Source organism: Phaenicophaeus curvirostris, chromosome 3 (assembly GCF_032191515.1).
Source record: "Phaenicophaeus curvirostris isolate KB17595 chromosome 3, BPBGC_Pcur_1.0, whole genome shotgun sequence".
In the NCBI taxonomy this organism is placed as follows: domain Eukaryota; kingdom Metazoa; phylum Chordata; class Aves; order Cuculiformes; family Cuculidae; genus Phaenicophaeus; species Phaenicophaeus curvirostris.
Window position 1 is genome coordinate 32819148 of NC_091394.1, and position 20113 is coordinate 32839260.

At 39.2% G+C, this 20113-nt stretch overlaps 1 protein-coding gene across 1 annotated transcript in view; it reads left to right on the forward strand.

Moving 5' to 3' along the window:
* FARS2 (phenylalanyl-tRNA synthetase 2, mitochondrial) overlaps nucleotides 1–20113 on the forward strand; it is a 262812-nt gene that overhangs the window by 46083 nt on the left and 196616 nt on the right. The window contains exon 3 of the mRNA XM_069853595.1: nucleotides 12187–12820. Within this exon, the coding sequence (XP_069709696.1) occupies nucleotides 12203–12820 (618 nt within the window). The 5' untranslated portion in view covers nucleotides 12187–12202. The remainder of the gene's footprint in view (nucleotides 1–12186; nucleotides 12821–20113) is intronic.

Consider the following 20113-nt stretch of genomic DNA (forward strand, 5'->3'; position numbering starts at 1 on the left):
ATAGCAGTTTTTTATAGCAAGAGCCCATTGTTTTTTGTGCATTTAAGGTAAAGGGATTATGACCATGCCTTTTACCTTAAAGTTAGCTTGTTGTGACCTTCTTAGGCCCTACGTAGTTGATTCTGGTCTCAGCAAGTCACCTTCCTTCCTGCACACAATGAGCCCTGCATCTCGCTCCTCTCCATTCAATTAGGAATTGATTTCAGAGCATCCTATAATGCTTCTAAATGCCACTGTGGATTCACTTCTACTCTGCCCTCTTGTCATGGTAAAGAGTATGATTTAGAAATATTTAGTGCTAATGTGTGGTATCTGCCACTATTGACCTTGCATTTCTTTCTGATTGCCTACACTGGAGGCACTAGGCATGATAATTTTGCTTTCTAGGTGCTGTATCTTCATATTTTGTATGTAGCCTCCTTAGTTTCAAGGGCTACCACCATGGCAGTAATATGTGGTGTAGGAGACACTCTCTTTGCTGTTTTGTGACACGGATTGATTGCTTGCTTTTTCCTTTACTCCGAAATTGTCATGGGCTTTGTATGAGCTCTGCTGAGCTCTAGGGCCTCAGTTCCACAAAACTCTTCAGCAAATGGTGATGGCTGTGCCAGGGCAATGTACAGATGCTTTGGCCACAGCCAAACCAACCCAGGAGGCTGGTGCATGCTGTTGCTTTTGGCTAGGTTTTCACTAGTAAATATTATTAGAACTTTCTTTTCTTTATTGCCTGACTTGCATCTTGATATGTATTGTGTTTATTTGAATCATAGAATGGTTTGTGTTGGAAGGGACCTTAAAGATCATCCAGTTCCAATCCCCCTGTCATGGGTAGGGACACTTCCCACCAGACCAAGCTGCTGGCCCCCATCCAGTCTGGCCTTGAACACCTCCAGGGATGGGGCATCTACAACTTCCCTGGGCAACCTGTGCCAGTGCCTCACCATTCCCATGATGAAGAAATTCTTCCTAATGTCAAATCTAGATCTTCTCTCCTCCAATTTAAAACCATTCCCCCTCATCCTATCACTCCATGCCCTTGTAAAAAGTGTCTCCCCAGCTTTCTTGTGGCCCCTTCAGGTACTGGAAAGTCACTATAAGGTCTCCCTGGAGCCTTCTCTTCTCCAGGCTGAACAAACCCAGCTCTCTTGAGCCTGTCCTCATATGGGAGGTGCTCCAGCCCTCATTTTTGTGACCCTCCTCTGGATCTGTTCCAGTAGTTCCATATCCTTTTTATGTTGGGTATCTCAGATGACTTTGTCAGCTCACAACAGGAGAGACTGCCTGCCAGGTAATGCTCTTTTTTCCTTGTTGGTACTGATGGGCTGACATGATTCACCCTGCAGCAGCAGTGGGTTAGGTATTATGTGAAACTTCTCCAAGAAAGGCCCCTGACAAACATATATCATTTCCTTATCAAAGTAAATGCCGTCTTTAGTCCTCTTAAATGTGGTGACCAAAGGTGAAACCCTACTTTAAACTTGATTTGTGAATGCTGTGTTGGTTTGCAGGGCAGCCCTGCAGATAGAATGGTAATGGTCTGTCTCATGCCACTTCACCCAGTTTGTTTCTTCTTTCATATCCCTGTTTGCTTCAACAACGCTTCGTTTATTTACCTTCTCATCTGCCCCTAAAATTTTCTACCTTTCCAGTTGATCTCTCCTGATCTTACTATGTACATAATTATAATTACGGTACTGTTAAGGACTATGAAGTTTGAGACAGAATACAAACAGTAATGACTCTTCTGGCTCAAGGGATGTAGGTTTAAATCTTAAAAATCTGCACATTCATGGGGAAGGTTGTTTCAATGGTAATAGGTCAGTATTTCTGAACTGTTTGGCGTAATTCCTAATAGGCAATTTTTGGCAAGCTATTTTCAGAACGTTTTGAGTGTATTCACAGTAGCCCTTATAGTTGTTAAATTGTTGATGAAATGATTTTACAAACAACAAAAAATTCTGAACATGGAGGGGAAAATGGCAGTATAATAAAAAAATTGGAAATAAGAAATAAGGAAGGGCCAAGTTGTTGAAATACAACACTTTTGAATTGGAAGCTGCTGCATTAATGGGTATAAATAATGCAATGCTTTTTCCCATGGGGTTATTGTAGAGCTTAATTGGTAAATGGCTGAAAAAGCACTTTGGGATCCTGTGTGGAGGTGTGCTATGTAAGAGCAGAATGATGCTTAATGGAAGTCTAAATGCTGCTGTGTGACACTGTGTCAGTGTGTCCACTTGGTGTCAATGGTGATTAAACCTCTGGAATCATATTGTTGCACATGTTCAACATTTAGCAGGGTGACTATGTGTCTGGTTTGGTAAATCAAAGTACATAAAAAAATTTGCTTTACTTGCTAATGGGACTACCTTATTTTTTTAATAAATTTTTAGATTACTTTTCTTTGTAATGTGTGATGATACTTTTTGTGCTTTTCAAATTTGCTTACACTAAAAATTAGCAATGTCTCTTTAAAACCTAAGCCTTCAAATTTATTATAAGTACTGTGTAAAACTGCAGTATACCTGCCCTAAAAGTATATGTAACGTATTTTAATAAGTTAAAATTCTATAAAAATTTGTGAATGAATGTAAAATGTGGGAAAAAATGGAGTCTGACTGAATCTTCTCTTAATTTTTTTTTTTTTTTTTTACAATTACAATTGATGGAGAAATAATACTTGACAGCTCCTGGCAGTGATTTAGTTCTTAGGGATTTTTAGGGAGTATAGATTTTAACATTTGATTTCACACAATAATTACAGTTTTGCCTTTTTTTATGATTTGTGAGGAAATGTCAAGAATAGCTTATTTTTTATTTTTAGTGTATCTGTCTGTCACAAGGATTATTTTTTTTGCATTTGTTTATGTGAGTTTTCAAGAATTAAGTGGCTTCTCTCATGACATCACATACTACATGGTACACTACTTTATTTGCAAGGAATGTTACTAGTAGTAATATTTTGGAGGAATCAAGACTGGAAAACTTGAATTTGAGGTCTTAGAGCAGCTCACAGTCCCTTTTAGAAGTTGTTATTACAGAGTCTGAATCCAATGAATTTTTATTTTTAAATACTCATGTTCATTGATTTATTGTTTCCCTCTAAAGCTTATAGGCATGGACAAACAAAATCATTTGTAAACAAATTTTTATTTCCTTCCTCTTTTCTTCTTTAATTGCTTATTTTGTACTACCCTAGCTTGTGATCTCATCGCTTGCCTCTTTGTGTGGCTGCCAAGGTTTCTTGCATAATTTTCTTGACAAATGGCTTGCTCATTAATATTTCAGCCCCATTCCTACCAACCTCAGAGAAGTGGTATGCCCCAGGCAGGGAAGTGCAGTTCCTTCCTTAGAAGCCTTCTAATCTTTTCCTTAAATGCTTTGTCAGAGCCTGTGACAGATAAAGGAAGACAGTGCAGTTCAAACTAGAGATGACTTCTTTGTACACATGTGATCATACATTTTCTAACTGGGAGGTGTTGGACTGCAGTGGAGTCTCCACTGCAAACATCTAAGTCTTCTTTTATTTATCTACACTGAAGTCCATGAGAATTATTGATTCTGAAGTAAAAGCCGCAGAGAAATTTGTCTCTTTCTTTTTTTGATTGGCTTTTGAAATATATGTAGTCCTGGTAAAGGCTCTATCTGTTCAGACTTTTGTTATTTCTTTAATAGAGACAGAACAAGGCACAACATTGCAACTGAGTCAGAGTTTGAGTTGAGATCAAGTTCACGTCACAGCTAGGTCTGACATGTGGGTCTTTGGTGATACTTTGGCCCAAGATGATACCAAATATTTGGAACTGATCTCTTCAGAGCTTGGTATGACAGAAAATTGATGTGACACAAGATTTATAATACTGGTACCACGACTTAGGGTTGAAACATGGTAAGAAAGGTTAGTTTTGATTTGAATGTTGATTACATACATATTAAAGCCATGTAATAATTCCCTGGTTTAAAATATTAATTGTTTTTATTATTTTATATTAGTATTTAGGTTATTCTTCTAAACTAGAACATGCTATCTAGGGTATTACTGAGGAAGGCATCTGGAGATCTGTGGCAAGTCATAGATTTCCCCAGCTCTCCTCAAGAATGGAAGGAAATGGTGGGAACCAGAGTACTACCAGGAGACAGCAAGTAAAACTTCTAGTTTATGGATGAACTGACTCATGTTATCTGCCTCCTCTGGCATGATCCATCTAAATCATTTAGTTTTCTTAATATTGGGTGGGCTGTATTTGTTTCTCTAGGTGGCTGAACATTTGGGCATGTCGAATATTTTGCAGATTAAGATTTAATGTTTTATGTAAGATGTTGTTGTGACATGTTTTCTGCCTTTTTCCCTGGCAGTCATTATTTGATCAATGAATGATGCTTTCTAAATTGAAGAGTACCTTCTTTGTTTACCACAGGCACCTCCAGAGGGCTGAGCTGCTCCTGCTGTGGAATTGCCAGGGAGGTGCAGACTTTCTCCAAAAGGGAGATTGCCACTTCCTGGCTGGCTCACGGGGAGGATCCAGCACTTTTAGTGGCTGTGATTGAGCCATTCATCCTTAAATTGTAAAACCAGTGCATTTATCTGTAGCTTTATGCTTTTCTGCAGTGTATTGTAGTGTGTGTATTCGTCCCACAGAGACCACTGATACCTGGCCGTGTACCTGTAGGTGACTTTCTGTATGTGAGAAGCAGTGCTGACATTCGGGAGGTTGTGCTCTTCCAGGAGTGCCACGTGTACTACATTTATCACTCCCAGTGCTATGAGGTTGTTGTTTTGCGGTGAAGTGTTTTGATTACTATCATGGAAATTATTAATACTTAAAATTAATTACTTCTGCTGTCGCTGTTACAAAGTCTGCACATATCCCATTTTGGCATTTAATAACTGACTGCAAAAAAAAAATAAATTTACTCCCTCTTCCTGTTAAGGCATGATGAAATCTCTGTTTTATTATGTTCAAATGGTATAGTTAGTCAGTGACAACTAACACAGAATACCACTGCGCATAAATACTACTAATATCTAATTTCCAAACAAATTAATTTTCACTTAGGTAAAACTCCATAGGAATAAAGTTCTCAATGGCATTATACGTGTAAAGAAAAATACAGATAATTGAGTTGCAGATATTGGTGGAAAAAAGAAAGCAGGAGAGGTAGTGGTAGTTTAGACTGCAGTGAGGTCTTCATAGATATTTAAGTCTTTGTCCCTTTCATATCACAATTAGTTACAATATATCTTCTAAGGAAGAAAGTTTGCAACATTGTCAAGGTGTTGGAAAAAGAGTATTCCCTCAGCAGACAAAGGCAGTGTTTCTTTCAGATTGCATCCCTTGAAAAATTGATTTATTTTAAAGTATATTTGAGAATATGCACGAATTATTTATGTATTGCCTTTTTTCAGTCTGTAATTTGTAATGTAGTGCGTTCAAAATATGGTTGTGTAATGAGCATATTCCCTTAAAATATGGGATTGACTATTAGCTGTGTTGTCTCGCAGAGGCAGGGAAGAGCACAGGTATGACAGTAGGAGCTCAGGTTGAAGCTGCTTAATTTTCTGTAGAGTTTTGTGTGTCTTATTCATCACACGCTATTGAAAGTTTCCACTAACAGGCTTAATTGACATTTATTCAGTAAAAAATAAACTCTGTTTTAGTTTGTGGAAAAGAAAATAAAGACATAATTAAAGCGTAAATGAAATAAAATTAGATACTGCTTCTGCGCAGGGTGAGTTTCCTTAATTTCATCTGTTGTCATGCATATATATATATAACCCTGCCCTTTTTATTTTAACCATAGTTTCTTTTCTCTGTATCTCTTTATTTTGTTTTTATTTATCTGAGTTTTTTTTCCTGTTCAAATAAAAATGGTATGGTTGGACTCCTTTTTGAATTTTGCATGTCATAGTTTGGTGTCTTTCTGTCTTCTAGAACCAGAAATCTGAATTCACTTGCCTTTGGCTTTTAACTTCTAATGCCAACTGTGCTGTGTACTTTTCTCTTTTAAAAATTCTATACTTTCTGAAAAAAACAGCAATTTGATGTTCCTGATAAGCTTGCTGATGACTGCTTCTGAACTGCTTAAACCAAATTCACTACAAGTTGCCTTGAAACCTGTTGATGTCAGTCTTTGAAACAGCCTTACAGCAGCTAGGCAGCACAGCTACAGAGCTTCCAAGTATTTTGACTGCTGAAACACATTTTACCTATCTTGAATCATGTGTCTGGAAGTATTACCCTTCAATAAGTGGGAACCTTATGGATAAAACTGAGCAATCTTGGGAGTGGCAGTGTGTATCGGGAAAAACTAGTGCCTGTTGCAACCTTGGGAGGACTGCACAGGCAACTTAAACTTGTTGCAGTATGATGCGAATAGGACATTTATAATCAATTGCAATATCCAACCTGAAACTGAGTGATAAATGCATTCAAATGATCATTCAAAACTTTTTAAAACTGGTGCTTGCCCTGAGGTCCTTGCAGAAGTGTTCTGCTCTCTGAAGACTTGCTGTCCATTGTGAATATCTTGGCCCATCTTGCAGTCCGAAGGAATGGTGAAGGTGATTGAGGGTGTTCCTCAGAAGTATGAACCACATTTTCTGTTCTTGCTTTTAGGTGCTCATGTGTGTAAGAAGGCATGAAATACTGGCCTCTGTTCAGACAATAGGCATCTTTTGGATCAGCGAAAAAGGTGCACGATTGTTAATACCTTTTATTTCATATTTAAGGAGGTCTTACTTGCAACACTGAGAGAAAACGTGATCATGCCTTATCCCAGAGACGTTTTTTTTTTTTAATTTTCTCTGTCGATATTGCAAGCCTCAAAATGTTGCCGAAGGCAGCATCATGATTAATGTATCACTATTAGAGAGCAGACAGCAAGCCAGCTTATGACACATTTTGCTTCAGTTAAGAAAAATAACAAAAAAAAAGTAATTCTGTCTGTTTCTTGAACTTGCTGATGGATTATTAACTAGATGAACTCCAATGAAAAAATGAAACAATCAAAAGCCAAATACTTGAAGGCTTGTATCTTGCCTGATACTTTGTAGTGCATGGAGTATTTTGTTCAATTGCGTGTTTAGTCGTCAGCAGGAACATGTGAAAATTTTCTGCTCCTGGAAGGTCATGTTCTAAAATGGACCAGTTCTAAGTTGTCTGTAAGGCTATTTCAGAGGTCTGCGTGCTCAATAAGAGTGAAAGTCTGTCCAGGTGTGTAACAATATGTCCACATTTTAAAATAAGCTTGGAAAAAAAATCTGAGCTTGCTGTTAGTATTGCATGCAAAATGATTTCTGTTATATCCTGTGCAATGTAGATATGGTCATGGCTATACAATGATATTTGCTTCTGTATGCCTACATAGTTTTCAAAACTAAAATTCAATGCTTAGCTAAATTGCTAAGCAGATTGGTAAATGTCCAATTTTAGCAGCCTAACATATGTTTATAATTTTTGTTTTAACATATGCTATGTTCGTTGAACTCCCCTCCCCACACATACGGTAGATAAAAGCTGTCACATCACAAAATGGTGGCAGCCCAACTTTTCTAACGTTTTCTGTGGCACTTCAGAGTCTTGCATTAATTAGCTATTCTTGGAGAGGAGACAGACTCTCATCTTTGTAGAATTTTGGTTTCAAACCTGTCATGTACTTTGGTTTATGCATGCAGTAGCCCATCTGTGTTTCTGCAGCCATAAACAGTGAAAAGCACTGGGCGTACAGAAAAGCGGTCACTGGGAGTGAGGATGCCCTTCCTTCCCAGATATGAATATCTAGCAAATTGCCCTGTCAGCAGGGCTGTTGGGTTCACTGCTGGGCCCTAGTTTGCTCAAACAAGACTTTTCTCCCTCTCTTCCATTTTTCTAGGAGAGGAGGATGAATAAAACCAACACTGGTGCACAAACCTTTTCCTTAGCATTGTGAAGTGCTAAACTACACCTCTTTCTCCTTTTTCAAGACAGGTGTAGAGAAGAATTTCTTGGAGTCCACAATTCTTTCCTAAACATCAGTGGAGTAGAGGTACTTGTGACAAATACCACTGCATCTGTGATAATGCTGTCTTAATCCTTGCTACGCTGTGACATGAGAACCTGGATTTAGACATGAAAAGACGTGCCTTATCAGTACAGCAGTACGATCCCTTATTGTATCAAACTGCCTTTTGCATGTCCTCCGAAGTGACAATATTTTTGGTATCTGCCTGCTATTCCCCTGTTGTTAAGCTCTTGGCTCTGGTGTATTTCTGTATGTGGAATGTCTGCTGTGCTGCTGCGTGGAGGATGGTTGGTTTTCTGTGGGGGATGGAGAAGCCTTGCCCATCAACTGAAAATGTTGTAGATATGGCAAGGGGTCTATAGTACAGGATTGTATCTGGCTGCATCTGTGCCTGGTCTAACCACAGCACAGACAGGGGCATTCTGATGGCTTTATCCCTGGCTGGTGTAGGGGCAACCTCCTGCCCTCTAGTCTACCTTGAAACTGCTCAAAAGGTCATACCTACATGCAGACGTGGTGAAAGTGTATTGCCAAAACATAATGTGCAATGATACCCATATCAAAGATCTGAGTTCCTGCATCTGCGTTAGACACCTCAGTGTGGAGACTGAGGTACAGGCCCATGAGGAGCTGCTAAGGCATCTGGGAATGTGGCAGTGGTAGCATCAAGGTAAGGACCTGTTTATCAGGAGATGATGCGCCTGGGGCTTGCATGTCCACCTGTAGCACTTTGAGAAACCTCACTGGGAACTGCTGGCAGAGCAGCTTGCTTCCAAAGCCCCAAGCTGGCTCCCTGCTGCGAGTTAGAGCTGCTGTCAATCCCAGAGCATGTGACCCACTGGTAATGCTGCTGGAGTACTTTGCCATCTTTGGATTGTAGATGCTGGTGGTGGTTGTTCTATGTTTATTTTCTATTTATGTATTTGTTTTCAGCTACAGGACCTACAGCTGCTGTTTGGCTTGCTGTGGTTGTTAGCTGGCTGGCAGTCTCTGCTGTGGGATTCAGGTTTTGTCAGTATGCACAGAAACCAGTTTTGTTTTATACTGCCAAGTAATAAGCATGGTGGAAATGAAGGAAGAAAATGATAAATTTTGACTGGGCCTTCTCAGACTTTTGGATAGATTGCTACTAGAAATAACTGTATTTATTACAAGTGCACATAAATAGTTAGCGTATCCTTAATATCAGTTATTTATTGCTAGTAGAAAGATAGTTTATTTTCTTTATTTTCCAGTGTTGCTCTCTGCCCTAATAAACATTTTGTTGATGCTGAAGGTTTCTTGTTTGATGCAAAGAGTATAAGCGTGGATTTTTGCTTCTTTCTCTATAGCTTCTCTCCCCAAATGCAATTTATCGTTAGTAGAGTTGAATTAAGTCCAATACAGTTTTTCTTTAATGATCTTTGAAGTAGTATAGATGAGTTTTTGGTGGGAGAGGGTGGCAGAAGTGTGTTTGTGAAGGACTTCAATGTGTCTGGTGCTTTTGTGTGATACCATGTTGGTGGCTCCTTTACTGCTTGCTTGCTGTTGTTCACAGTACTTGGATGCTGGATAATTCATCAGGTAACATTGGATAACTGTAACTTTTTTCTTATGGCTCAGAGTGGATTTTGCTTTAGATTAGAATAATAGTGCAGATAGCAATGCAATTTAACTGTTTAAGGCACAAACATAATGTTAGTATGAAAATTCTGGTACAAGTTCATCTTATCTGTAGTTTTTTCTCCTGAACAGGTTTCTAAAGTGTATATATCATTTGCTAAGAAAAATTAGCATTTCTGAACTATTAGCAACTGATAGCAGTGTTGCACATTACAAATACTGAAAAATCATCAGGTAAGATTTTAAAGATGTATATGCTAGTCTCCCTTAAAAGTAATAAGTCTTAAAATAAACAAGCAAACCAATGTCCTGTGTGTCCGCCTGCCCAACACTTATGGTTCTTGTTTTATCTTTTTCCATAAAGGTTACAATCATGTGAAAGTTAAACTTCTTACATGGCTTTCTGGTTCCCAGAGGGATGGTATTTAGGAAAGCAGCAAACATCACGAGAGTCATGATAAAGTCACGAGTTCTTCGTACATTACAGTTATGCATATAAGTTTTGAATCAAATTTTTTTGAAAAATAAATGGATGGGCAGATGGTGATATTTACTTAAGGGAAGCTGAATTCATTATCTGACTAGAACTGGGCGTTTCAAGCAGCTGTTTAAAAATGAGAATTCACTTCTCATGAAGGAGAACGTATGTTTGGGGAAAATGGAGCCTCATTTCAAAATGTAAGGCTACCCCTTGTTTAGTCTGTGTCAGAGGGGTTTCTTGTGTGTGTGAATTTATTTATGGAAGAACGATACCAGTGATGGGCAAGAACTAATTTGGTGAAATAGTTTCACAAACTCTACAAAAAAGAAAAAGAAAGAGGCAGTCCTTTCTAGTTTCAAAATGAGATAAAATTTGTTGCTCTTTTATCCTTAAGATAATTGACCAGAAAAAGGATTAAACCAAATATTTAGTAATCTTACACTGCCCTGCCAAGTTTAATTTCTGACTACGCAACTTGCCTTTATTTTGATTTATTGAGATACGATTACTTCAGGAAGTAGATCTGTAGAGAACATGCAGGCGTAAGCCAGAAGAAAAGAAGCCAAATATGAACATACTCCTTATGTTTTACAGATTTGGTTTTTTTGGCACACTGTATTCTAGAATGTACCTGTTCTATTTGCATATATATTTTTTGAGTTTAAGAATATGGAAAACAATCTTAGCTTCTTTGTTCTTTTTTTACACTTGTTTCTCTTATGTTTCTGTGGCAAGCCAGCCAGATACGGTAATCCTAGTGTAAAGATGGAAAGCTATTCCTTGAAGACTGTGGTCTGTTCATTGCTTGTGTCCTTTCTTCTCCCATTTCTCTAAGTCTTTCAAGGGAAATTCTCTCACCTAGGGAACCAGTGTCCCTGGATTTCATGATTCATAGACAAGTACAAACGAGTTTAATGTTTGGGGTGCGTCTTGCCCCAGTCGTTTAACTTCTAATGCTTCTGTTTTCCCATTTCATAATATGCAAATTGGAATGCTTAATTATTTTACTGGAACCTATGCTAATATTTGTGAAGCCCAACTGTAGTTTTTCAAGTGATTTTGCATCTCAGAATGAGTTTATGCATTTGAAGTTACTAATGGGCTTGCAATTCTCAAAACTCTGGTTTTGGAATTACTCTCTTTGATTGCTAGAGAGTAGTATCGTAGTGCGCATGTGAAGCACAAAGACAACTTTTAAATAGGTGGATGTGGGAAGATGGCCCTTTGATAGGAAACAAGTTGTTTGGTTCAGGCATCTTTCTGAATCTGACTTCATTGATTTTCCTGATATTTGAGGAGTCTCCATGGCCAATGCAGCAGGGTAAGCCATGAAAACAGGCATTCTGGAAACATATGGAAAAAGGGGGTTGTGCTCAACCCCAAATGCTAACATTGATTCTGAATGTGTGGAGCCTTAATTGTGAATCTTGTGCAATACTCATCTGTGAACTTAATATGCTGTTTATATCTAAATATATGCCTTGTGGTCTGGCCATCTGTGGGGTTTTTTTTTTCACAGTGGTTTAGTGGCTTGAAGGGTTAAACTGGTTTTGTTTTGCATTAAGTAAGAATTAATGATGATTGCATAGCATGTGCCACATGCATCTGGTTGATATGGAATGCTTTCCATGGCTTCTGCTAATGAGGGAAGATGATACAACAACAAGTTAATGCGTTGGGTTTTATTACAAGCAAATCCCAGGCTGCTGAGGGGCATTGTTACATTTCTGAGTTTCTCCTAAGTGTATTCACTTATTGCCTTATATTTTAACCAGATGAAAAATCCTATTTCAAAGCAGGTCTGATATTTATTCAGCCTTAAAGAGTTGCAGTATCTGGAATGGGGTTAATGCTAGACCTAGAGTCATTAATACGGATGTGATGATGCAGAAGACTGATAATTGAATGAGGTAACCTAGCTGAAATTTCATCACAATGAAATGTTCCTCCTCTGAAGTCAAAATAGTGGTTTGTAATGGAAACTTTGTCATATTAACCAAACAGACATTTGGATTTCCATTATCCCTGAGATTCTAGCGATTCCTGCAGCGAGATTGCAGTTCCTAACACAGTTTCCTTAAATTTACTTTTCTTTTTCCTAGATCATAAGAGTTTGCAATGGCAATGCTATGGAAATTCATGAGAGTAGCTAAATATTCTAAAACAGCTTTATCATCAAAAGTAAAGGCAAGAGAAATTCCCACCCTATCAAGGCATTCTTCATCAAAGACTGTATCTCCAGATTTTGCTGCCAACACATCTTGCTCAAATACTGTGGAACTGCTTGGTAAAGCTTACCCTCAAGATGATTACAGCAACGTCACTGAGAAGATACTTTCCAAGGTGGGGAAGAACTTGCACAACAAAAAACATCACCCTTTGTGGCTAATCAAGGAGCAGGTGAAAGACCACTTTTACAAACAGTATGTAGGACGCCGTGGAACTCCGCTCTTTTCTGTCTATGACAGTCTTTCTCCAGTGGTTACAGTACAGCAGAATTTTGATAGTTTGCTTATCCCACAAAATCATGCCAGCAGAAGGAAAGAGGATAACTACTACTTGAATCGTGATCACATGCTAAGAGCACATACCTCGGCTCATCAGTGGGACTTGATACACTCTGGCCTAGATGCCTTTCTGGCAGTGGGAGATGTCTACCGCCGTGATACAATTGACAACACTCACTACCCAGTCTTCCATCAGATGGAAGGAGTTCGACTTTTCTCCTGTCATGAGGTAGGAATTCTCTAACTTGGGCAAGAGATTTTGGGTAAGTTTCATGCTCTTGTATTTGCTGTAAGCAAAGTGCATGCACATAAACATGTTACAGCCACATGTGATATGCTGTACATTGATAAAGATCAAGTGATTGATCATGTAGTGATACTTCTAATTGGTGGAAAATGTTGAATTTGAAAACATTCTAAACTTCCCCAGAAAAATGTGAAAAAATGGAAAGACGATATTCTTGAAATCTAGCAAAATACAACATTTCCTGAAAGGATATAATTTGTTCAGTTAATGATCTGCATGTTTCAATTCTAGTTCTATCACAAGTCTCTTCCATTGAGGTCACTTTACCAAAAACTTTGTCATATTAATACTTGAAGGACTCTTGGATGTGAGCCGTTGCATCTGCATCCAGAGTTCAGTTTTTTTTCTGTCACCTTTTTACTTTTAATAATTCCAACGTTCTGTAAATTAATGTCTTTTTTAATTAATTGTTCCATTATTCCTCTCATCCTAGAGTTGTCTGTTGCAGCTGATAGTTATGGGTGTGCGATACATACACAGTAATCTTGGAATCCATAGGCATCAGCTAAAGAGCTCTAGGTAGATGCCCAAGACTCGAGTTCATATGTTTTGTTGGCACAGGTTGTGTGTTCTGCAAATGTTTAGTGTCATTAAGTATTCTGCTGTGGCATTGATCAGCGGTAACTATGAGGCAGTTTGTTTTCCAGATAGTAATTGATTCATATAAATTGTGTATGCTTGTAGCAGCACTGCCAAATTCACATTTCTATAACTAAAAGTATCTTATTCTAATAATACTGAAATATAGATCATTCTTAAAGTGGTTGCCAGTGGGTGACAGGAGCTTGGCAGGGAAGTCTTGATGGGTTTGGATGCCTGAGGGGAAACCAGGGTAATCATAGAGCACTGCTTTTCTTACTGGTAGGAAGGGTTTTGTGCTGCCTGCACTGGTGTTTCTCACCCCATGCTGTCACTGCTTCTTTCACTTTGAAAACGTACCTGCCTCTGCAGATGTCCTGTGAGCTGTGTGTCGAATATGACTTGCAACTGCTTCTTTGGTAACCAGAAAACGGAAATCTTGCAGATTTATCCGGTGTTGTTCGTTGGCTTTTCTTTTCTCATAGGCCTGTTTATGAATACAATCAGGGTATATGCAAGAGTAAAATGTAAACTATTGAATCATAGAATCACCGGGTTGGAAAAGACCCACCAGATCATAGAGTCCAACCATTCCTATCAAATACTAAACCTAAATTCCTATCAAATACTAAACCATGCCCTTATTGCAATAAGAATGTGCTGTTTCTTAATGTTTTATGTTCATGACAAATTTTTTTATTTGAGCAGTTCAGGCATTTAGGTAGATTTTTGTCTGTCACACAATTACAATACTGACACTCTTGCAGGATGTAATGTCTGCAAACAATGTCTGTGTGATTGATCTAATTATTTAAATAATTGATAATGAATATGCTCCTTAATAAATTTTGGTCCTAATGACAGACTATTTCTTCTCTACAAATCTAATAATTGGAATAATAATATTTTAGTATCTGGGAAGAAAGTTACAGAAATGTTCACTGGTGTAATCTATCTAATATCTATCTAATACACCATGTATAACAATCTGATTCAGATTTCTTGTTTATTTTAAGCTCCTTTCTTTTTCCTTGAGAAAATGATTGAGATATTATTGGAGAATGCTAATAGCTGTTGAATTTTATGTTAGCTCTGTGCCGGGAGATGTGTCTGTCTGGAGAATTAAAGTCCAGTCAGTTTTCTACACTGTTGAATTAAAAATTAGTGATATGATGAACAATGTGTAAAGTTTTGTTTGGGCAACATGCATGATCCTGAGGATGACCTAAAGCATCCTTTTTTGCTACAGTTGCAGATTAAAAACTGATACATTCTTGTAATATGTAAAACTGCTTACAGTCATCATTACAAGAGGCTAGTGGAAAAAATTGAATGTGTAATTCTGAAATTTCTCTGGAGACTGTTTCTGTGTTTTATATTCTGGTTGCCTGTTCAAAATAACACCAATGTAAATAATTTCTGAAGGAACTGTCTGAGTGAAACTAAGATTAAATGGAGGTAATACTACATGAGAGAAATATTTTTATATTTTTATATTCATTTATTTATACCCACGTTTAAGGTGTAACCCACAGAGCAGAAATGTGTGAATGTCAGGTCTATCATAACAGGACTGCAGTCTCTGGTGAGAGGAAATTTGCACAGTACCAAGGATAAGATTTGAAACTAAGGGAAAAACTGTTAGCTACAAGCCCTGGGCACATTTCACCTTATGGCCAATAAAATGATTTTATATGCTGCAGTCAGTTTACTGGTCTACTTTGTTCTTTTGATTTATACGTTTATCTTTTGGTGTCTTCCCAGTGAAAGTGACCACACAACTGAGCAAACCACAAAACGCAGAGTAATTTTATAGGAACTTAAATTTGGAGGAATTTGATATCTCTTCTCAGTTTCGGGGGGGGTGGGGGGTGGGTGGAATGGGGAAAGTCATTTCATCCTCAGCTGAAATTTTAGGCAGAAGTAGAAAGATGTGGGAGATGTGGAAAAGTCTCTCTGCTTTAAAAATACCAAATTCTATACTCAAGGCTAGATTAAAACTTCTGTCTTGTGATGGAAACCTTTAGTATAATTCTTCATATTGCGGTTAAAATCAATATATTGGAAATAAGAACTTAAAAAAACAAATAATAGTTTGGCAAAATACAGTGTTTTACTCCAAGATAGTTATTACCTATTTGCTTTGGCTATACTGTTTTTCATGGTGATTGTTTTATTATTTTTTTAAGAGAAAAGTAGTGTATTATCTGAAGATGAGCAGGTAACTGATGCTTCTCTGCAGCTTCGTATGAGTGCAGTTATTAAAATACTAAATAAATTCTCATCTTCCAAGCTGTTGCTAAAAGTTAGAATGATTCATGCTAAAATTTCCCACAAACATTTAAAAAATGTCCTTGTACTGCTATTGAAAATCTACTTAGATATGTTTTCACTGTATTTTAAAATATTTTGAGTAATTATTACCTGAATGTAGTATATAGAAGATGACCACTACAAAGAGTGAAAATTAGTGCCAAAAGAAGCTTCCCAAATCTGTTTCAAAATTCTGAACATGAAGTGAACTGTTCTTCTTAAATACTACCCCAAATAACATTTATTTTGTGTTCTCCTTATCCAGCATCCCTGTTTTCTTTCTAAAGGGCTTATGGATTTTTTTTTTCTTCTATTGTGTATGCCTTTTTTTGTTCATTCCGTCCCTTGGGTTGGCGATATTGATACTACTGTAGTCAGGTTTGAACTGGCAAACTTTCCTGGGTGGATTATAAATGAATTATCCTGTGCTATGCAGTAGTCTTTGGTACAGTTCTTTACTTGCCTCCATTTATGAAAAAGATAAAAAAAAAAACCCTCAACTAAATTACACTTTGTGCATTTTAGCCATTAGAGGGAGCCAGTATAAACCCAATGGCAATCGCAGAACATTTTCCAGTCGAAAATGAACAATGTTTACACATTGGAAGGAGGCTTCATAAGGTATTTTATGGTCTGAACTGAATTATACATAAATTTTAAAGGGAACAGATGTGAAAACATAGGAATTGCTCTTCTAATTTTGTAACCTTGTTCCAGTGGAAGCCAATACTACTTGTAAATTTTTAGCATTCCTTGGAGCATTTACAGTATGTGTGAGAATATACGTGTATGTAACTGCGAGTCAAAACAGCAGTGTTTATCTGGGCACTGGGGAAAAATATTTGAAGAGGCTTAAGTGGACTAGCCCTCTGCAACTTAAGGACAGGGAGAGGCTTGTCCACCTGTTCATGGATCCATGCTTTTTCCATCTCTTGATCGTACCACTGTGTGCCAGCAGTTGCTCTACCTGTATCTTAAGCACATCTGGGCATAGGATGCGGTGCATGTGTTTTGTGAGACACCCAGCTCAATAAGCAGTCTGCAGCACATCGAGTTTCAGGTGTTGCCTGCTCTGGGATGGTCTTTGAGATGTTGATTGTGAGCTGTCTGTTCCCAGGAGCCTAAGGGATGGCCTTCCTTTTTTCAGGCAGCACGGAGAGGCATACAGGAGCAGAGGCACCTGAACTGGATGCACCATGTTAAAGAGAAGGAACAGCAGCATTACTTTGCCAGAGTACTCTGCTGTAAATTTATTCCTGAAGCTGAAATTTGACTGAGTGTTATGAATAAAGGGCCTGAGTAGTTCAGGTGGAACTGCCTTCACTCTTGGAGATGTCTGCCCAGGTTCTGAACATTGTACCATTCACTGTTTCCCAAGCTGTGATGTATGAATCATGCCATAATAAGTAGAGCTTCAGTGGTTTGAGGACCAACATTGTATTCTTTGTTATTTTTAGTTTAAAGTTTGACAGCGAAGGACATCAGAAAATCTGTGAGATTTTCATACTGGTTCATGGTCTAGAAAGTCTGGAAGCCACTAGTGCATCTTCTATTAGAAAGACTTTATAGAAAATACTTTCTCAAAATAAGTTATTCTTTGCATCTCATCCAGCTAAAAACATTTTAAAATCTTACAAAGCTTTTCAGAATAAAGCAGTTAAATCTATTCAAGGTGATGTTGAAAGTGTACAGAAAAAAAAAAGCAAAATACCTATAAGGGTATTTGAGCAGTCTAAGGTGCTTAAAATAAAGGATTTCCTGTTGCCACAGAAAGAGATATGAGTCCTATCCCATATCCTGAGCTGTGTCAAAAGAAGCATGGCCAGCAGGTTGGGGGAGGTGATTCTGCCCTTCTATTCCTCTCTTGTGAGACCTCAACTGGAGTACTGTGTCCAGTTCTGGAATCCTCAACATGAGAATCACAGAATCACTAGGTTGGAAAAGACCCACAGGATCATTGAGTCCAACCATTCCTATCAAACACTAAACCATGCCCCTCAGCACCTCATCCACCCATCTTTTAAATACCTCTAGGGAAGGTGACTCAACCACCTCCCTGGCCAGCTTGTACCAGTGCCCAATGACCCTTTCTGTGAAAATTTTTTCCTGATGTCCAGCCTGAACCTCCCCTGGCGGAGCTTGAGGCCATTTCCTCTTGTCCTGTCCCCTGTCACTTGGGAGAAGAGGCCAGCACCCTCCTCTCTACAACCTCCTTTCAGGTAGTTACAGAGAGCAATGAGGTCTCCCCTCAGCCTCCTCTTCTTCTCCAGGCTAAACAACCCCAGCTCTCTCAGCCGCTCCTCGTAAGACTTGTTCTCCAGCCCCCTCACCAGCTTTGTTGCTCTTCTCTGGACTTGTTCCAGAGCCTCAACATCCTTCTTGTAGCGAGGGGCCCAGAACTGAACACAGGATTCGAGGAGCGGTCTCACCAGTGCCAAGGACAGAGGGAGAAGAACCTCCCTGGACCTGCTGGTCACACCATTTCTGATACAAGCCAAGGTGCCATTGGCCTTCTTGGCCACCTGGGCACACTGCTGGCTCATGTTCAGTCGCTGTCAACCAACACCCCCTGGTCCTTCTCTGGGCAGCTTTCTAGCCACTCTGCTCCTAGTCTGTAGCACTGCACAGGGTTGTTGTGTCCCAAGTGCAGGACCCGGCATTTGACCTTCTTAAACCTCATGCCATTGTTCTCAGCCTAGCGGTCCAGAAGGATATGGAGATGTTGGAATGGGTCCAGAGGAGGGCTACAAAGATGACCAAAGTGCTGGAGCACCTCTGCTCTGGGATTGTTCAGCCTGGAAGAGACCCTATAGCAACCATCCAGTACCTGCAAGGGGCTACAAGAAAGCTGGGGGAGGGACTTTTGGAAAGGCATGTAGTAATAGGATAAAGGGGTAATGGTTTTAAGATGAAAGAGGGGAGATTTAGGCTAGACATTAGGAGGAAATTCTTCCCGAGGAGGGTGGTGAGGCACTGGCACAGGATGCCCAGGGAAGCTGTGGCTGCCCCATCCTTGGAAGTGTTCAAAGATAGGTTGGATGGGGCCTTGAGCAGGCCAGTCTGTTGGGAGGTGTCCCTGCCCATGGCAGAAGTATTGAACTTCGATGACCTTTAAGATACCTTCCAACTCAAACCTTTCTATGATTCTATATATGACCAAACCATTCTATAATTCTATGATACAGCCCAGGATACAGTTGGTTTTCTGGGCTGCAAGCGCAAATTGCTGTCTCATGTTGAGCTTCTCATCTACCAGCACCCCAAGTCCTTCTCTTCAGGCCTCTCACTAGCCATACTCTGCCCCGCCCGCAGTTGTGCTTGGGATTGCCCCAGCCCAGGTGTAGGATGTTGCACTTGGCCTTGTTGAATTTCTTGAGGTTTGCACAGGTCCACCTCTCAAGCCTGTCAGAGTCCCTCTGGATGACATCCCTTCCATCCAGCATGTAAACTGTGTGATGGATCATTGTGTCATTGGCAAGCTTGCTGAGGATGCACTCAGTCTCACTGTCCATATCTCTGACAAAGATATTAAACAACACTGGTACCAATACTGACCCTTACAGGATGCCACCGGTCTCCGCTTGGGCATTGAGCCATTGACCACAACTCTTTGAGTGCAACCCTCCAGCAAATTCCTTATCCACTGAGCGGTCCATCCTTCAAATCCATGTCTCAATTCAGACGCAAGGATGTTGTGCCAGACAGCGTTGAATGTTTTGCACAAATCCAAGTAGATGATGTCAGTTTACTCTTCCTTTATCAGCCAACTCTGTGGCTCCATTGTAGAAGGCCACCAGATTCATCAGACATGACTTAGCCTTAGTGAATCCTTGTTGACTGTCACCAACCACCTCCTTATTTATCATGTGCCTCAGCAGAGTTTCCAGGAAATTTTGTTCCATGTTCTTGCCTGGCACAGAGGTGAGACTGACTGGCCTGTGGTTTCCTCAGGTCTTCCTTTCTTTCCTTACTGATACCTGTGTATCAGTGTTGATTTTTGTTTGCTGTTCCAAATTTCTATATGGTTTTCCATTAAACATGATGATTTTTTTTCAGAAACACTTCTATTATGTTAAAAAAACATAAACAGAAATAACATTTCTTGCTGTACTTGGAGGACTGAAAACTGTACAATCCAGAAATTAAGGTGACCACTCTGCAAGCTTTGTTGCTTGAATGATTTTTGCCATTTTTCCCAAACCAACTTCTTATCAATAAGCAGATGAGAGCATTCTGTCGTGTGTATCTCTGGCACACGAAACTGCCTGGATGAGGGTGCAGGTTTACAAGGTTCATCCTCTTGGAGGCTGATTGAGGCTGGCA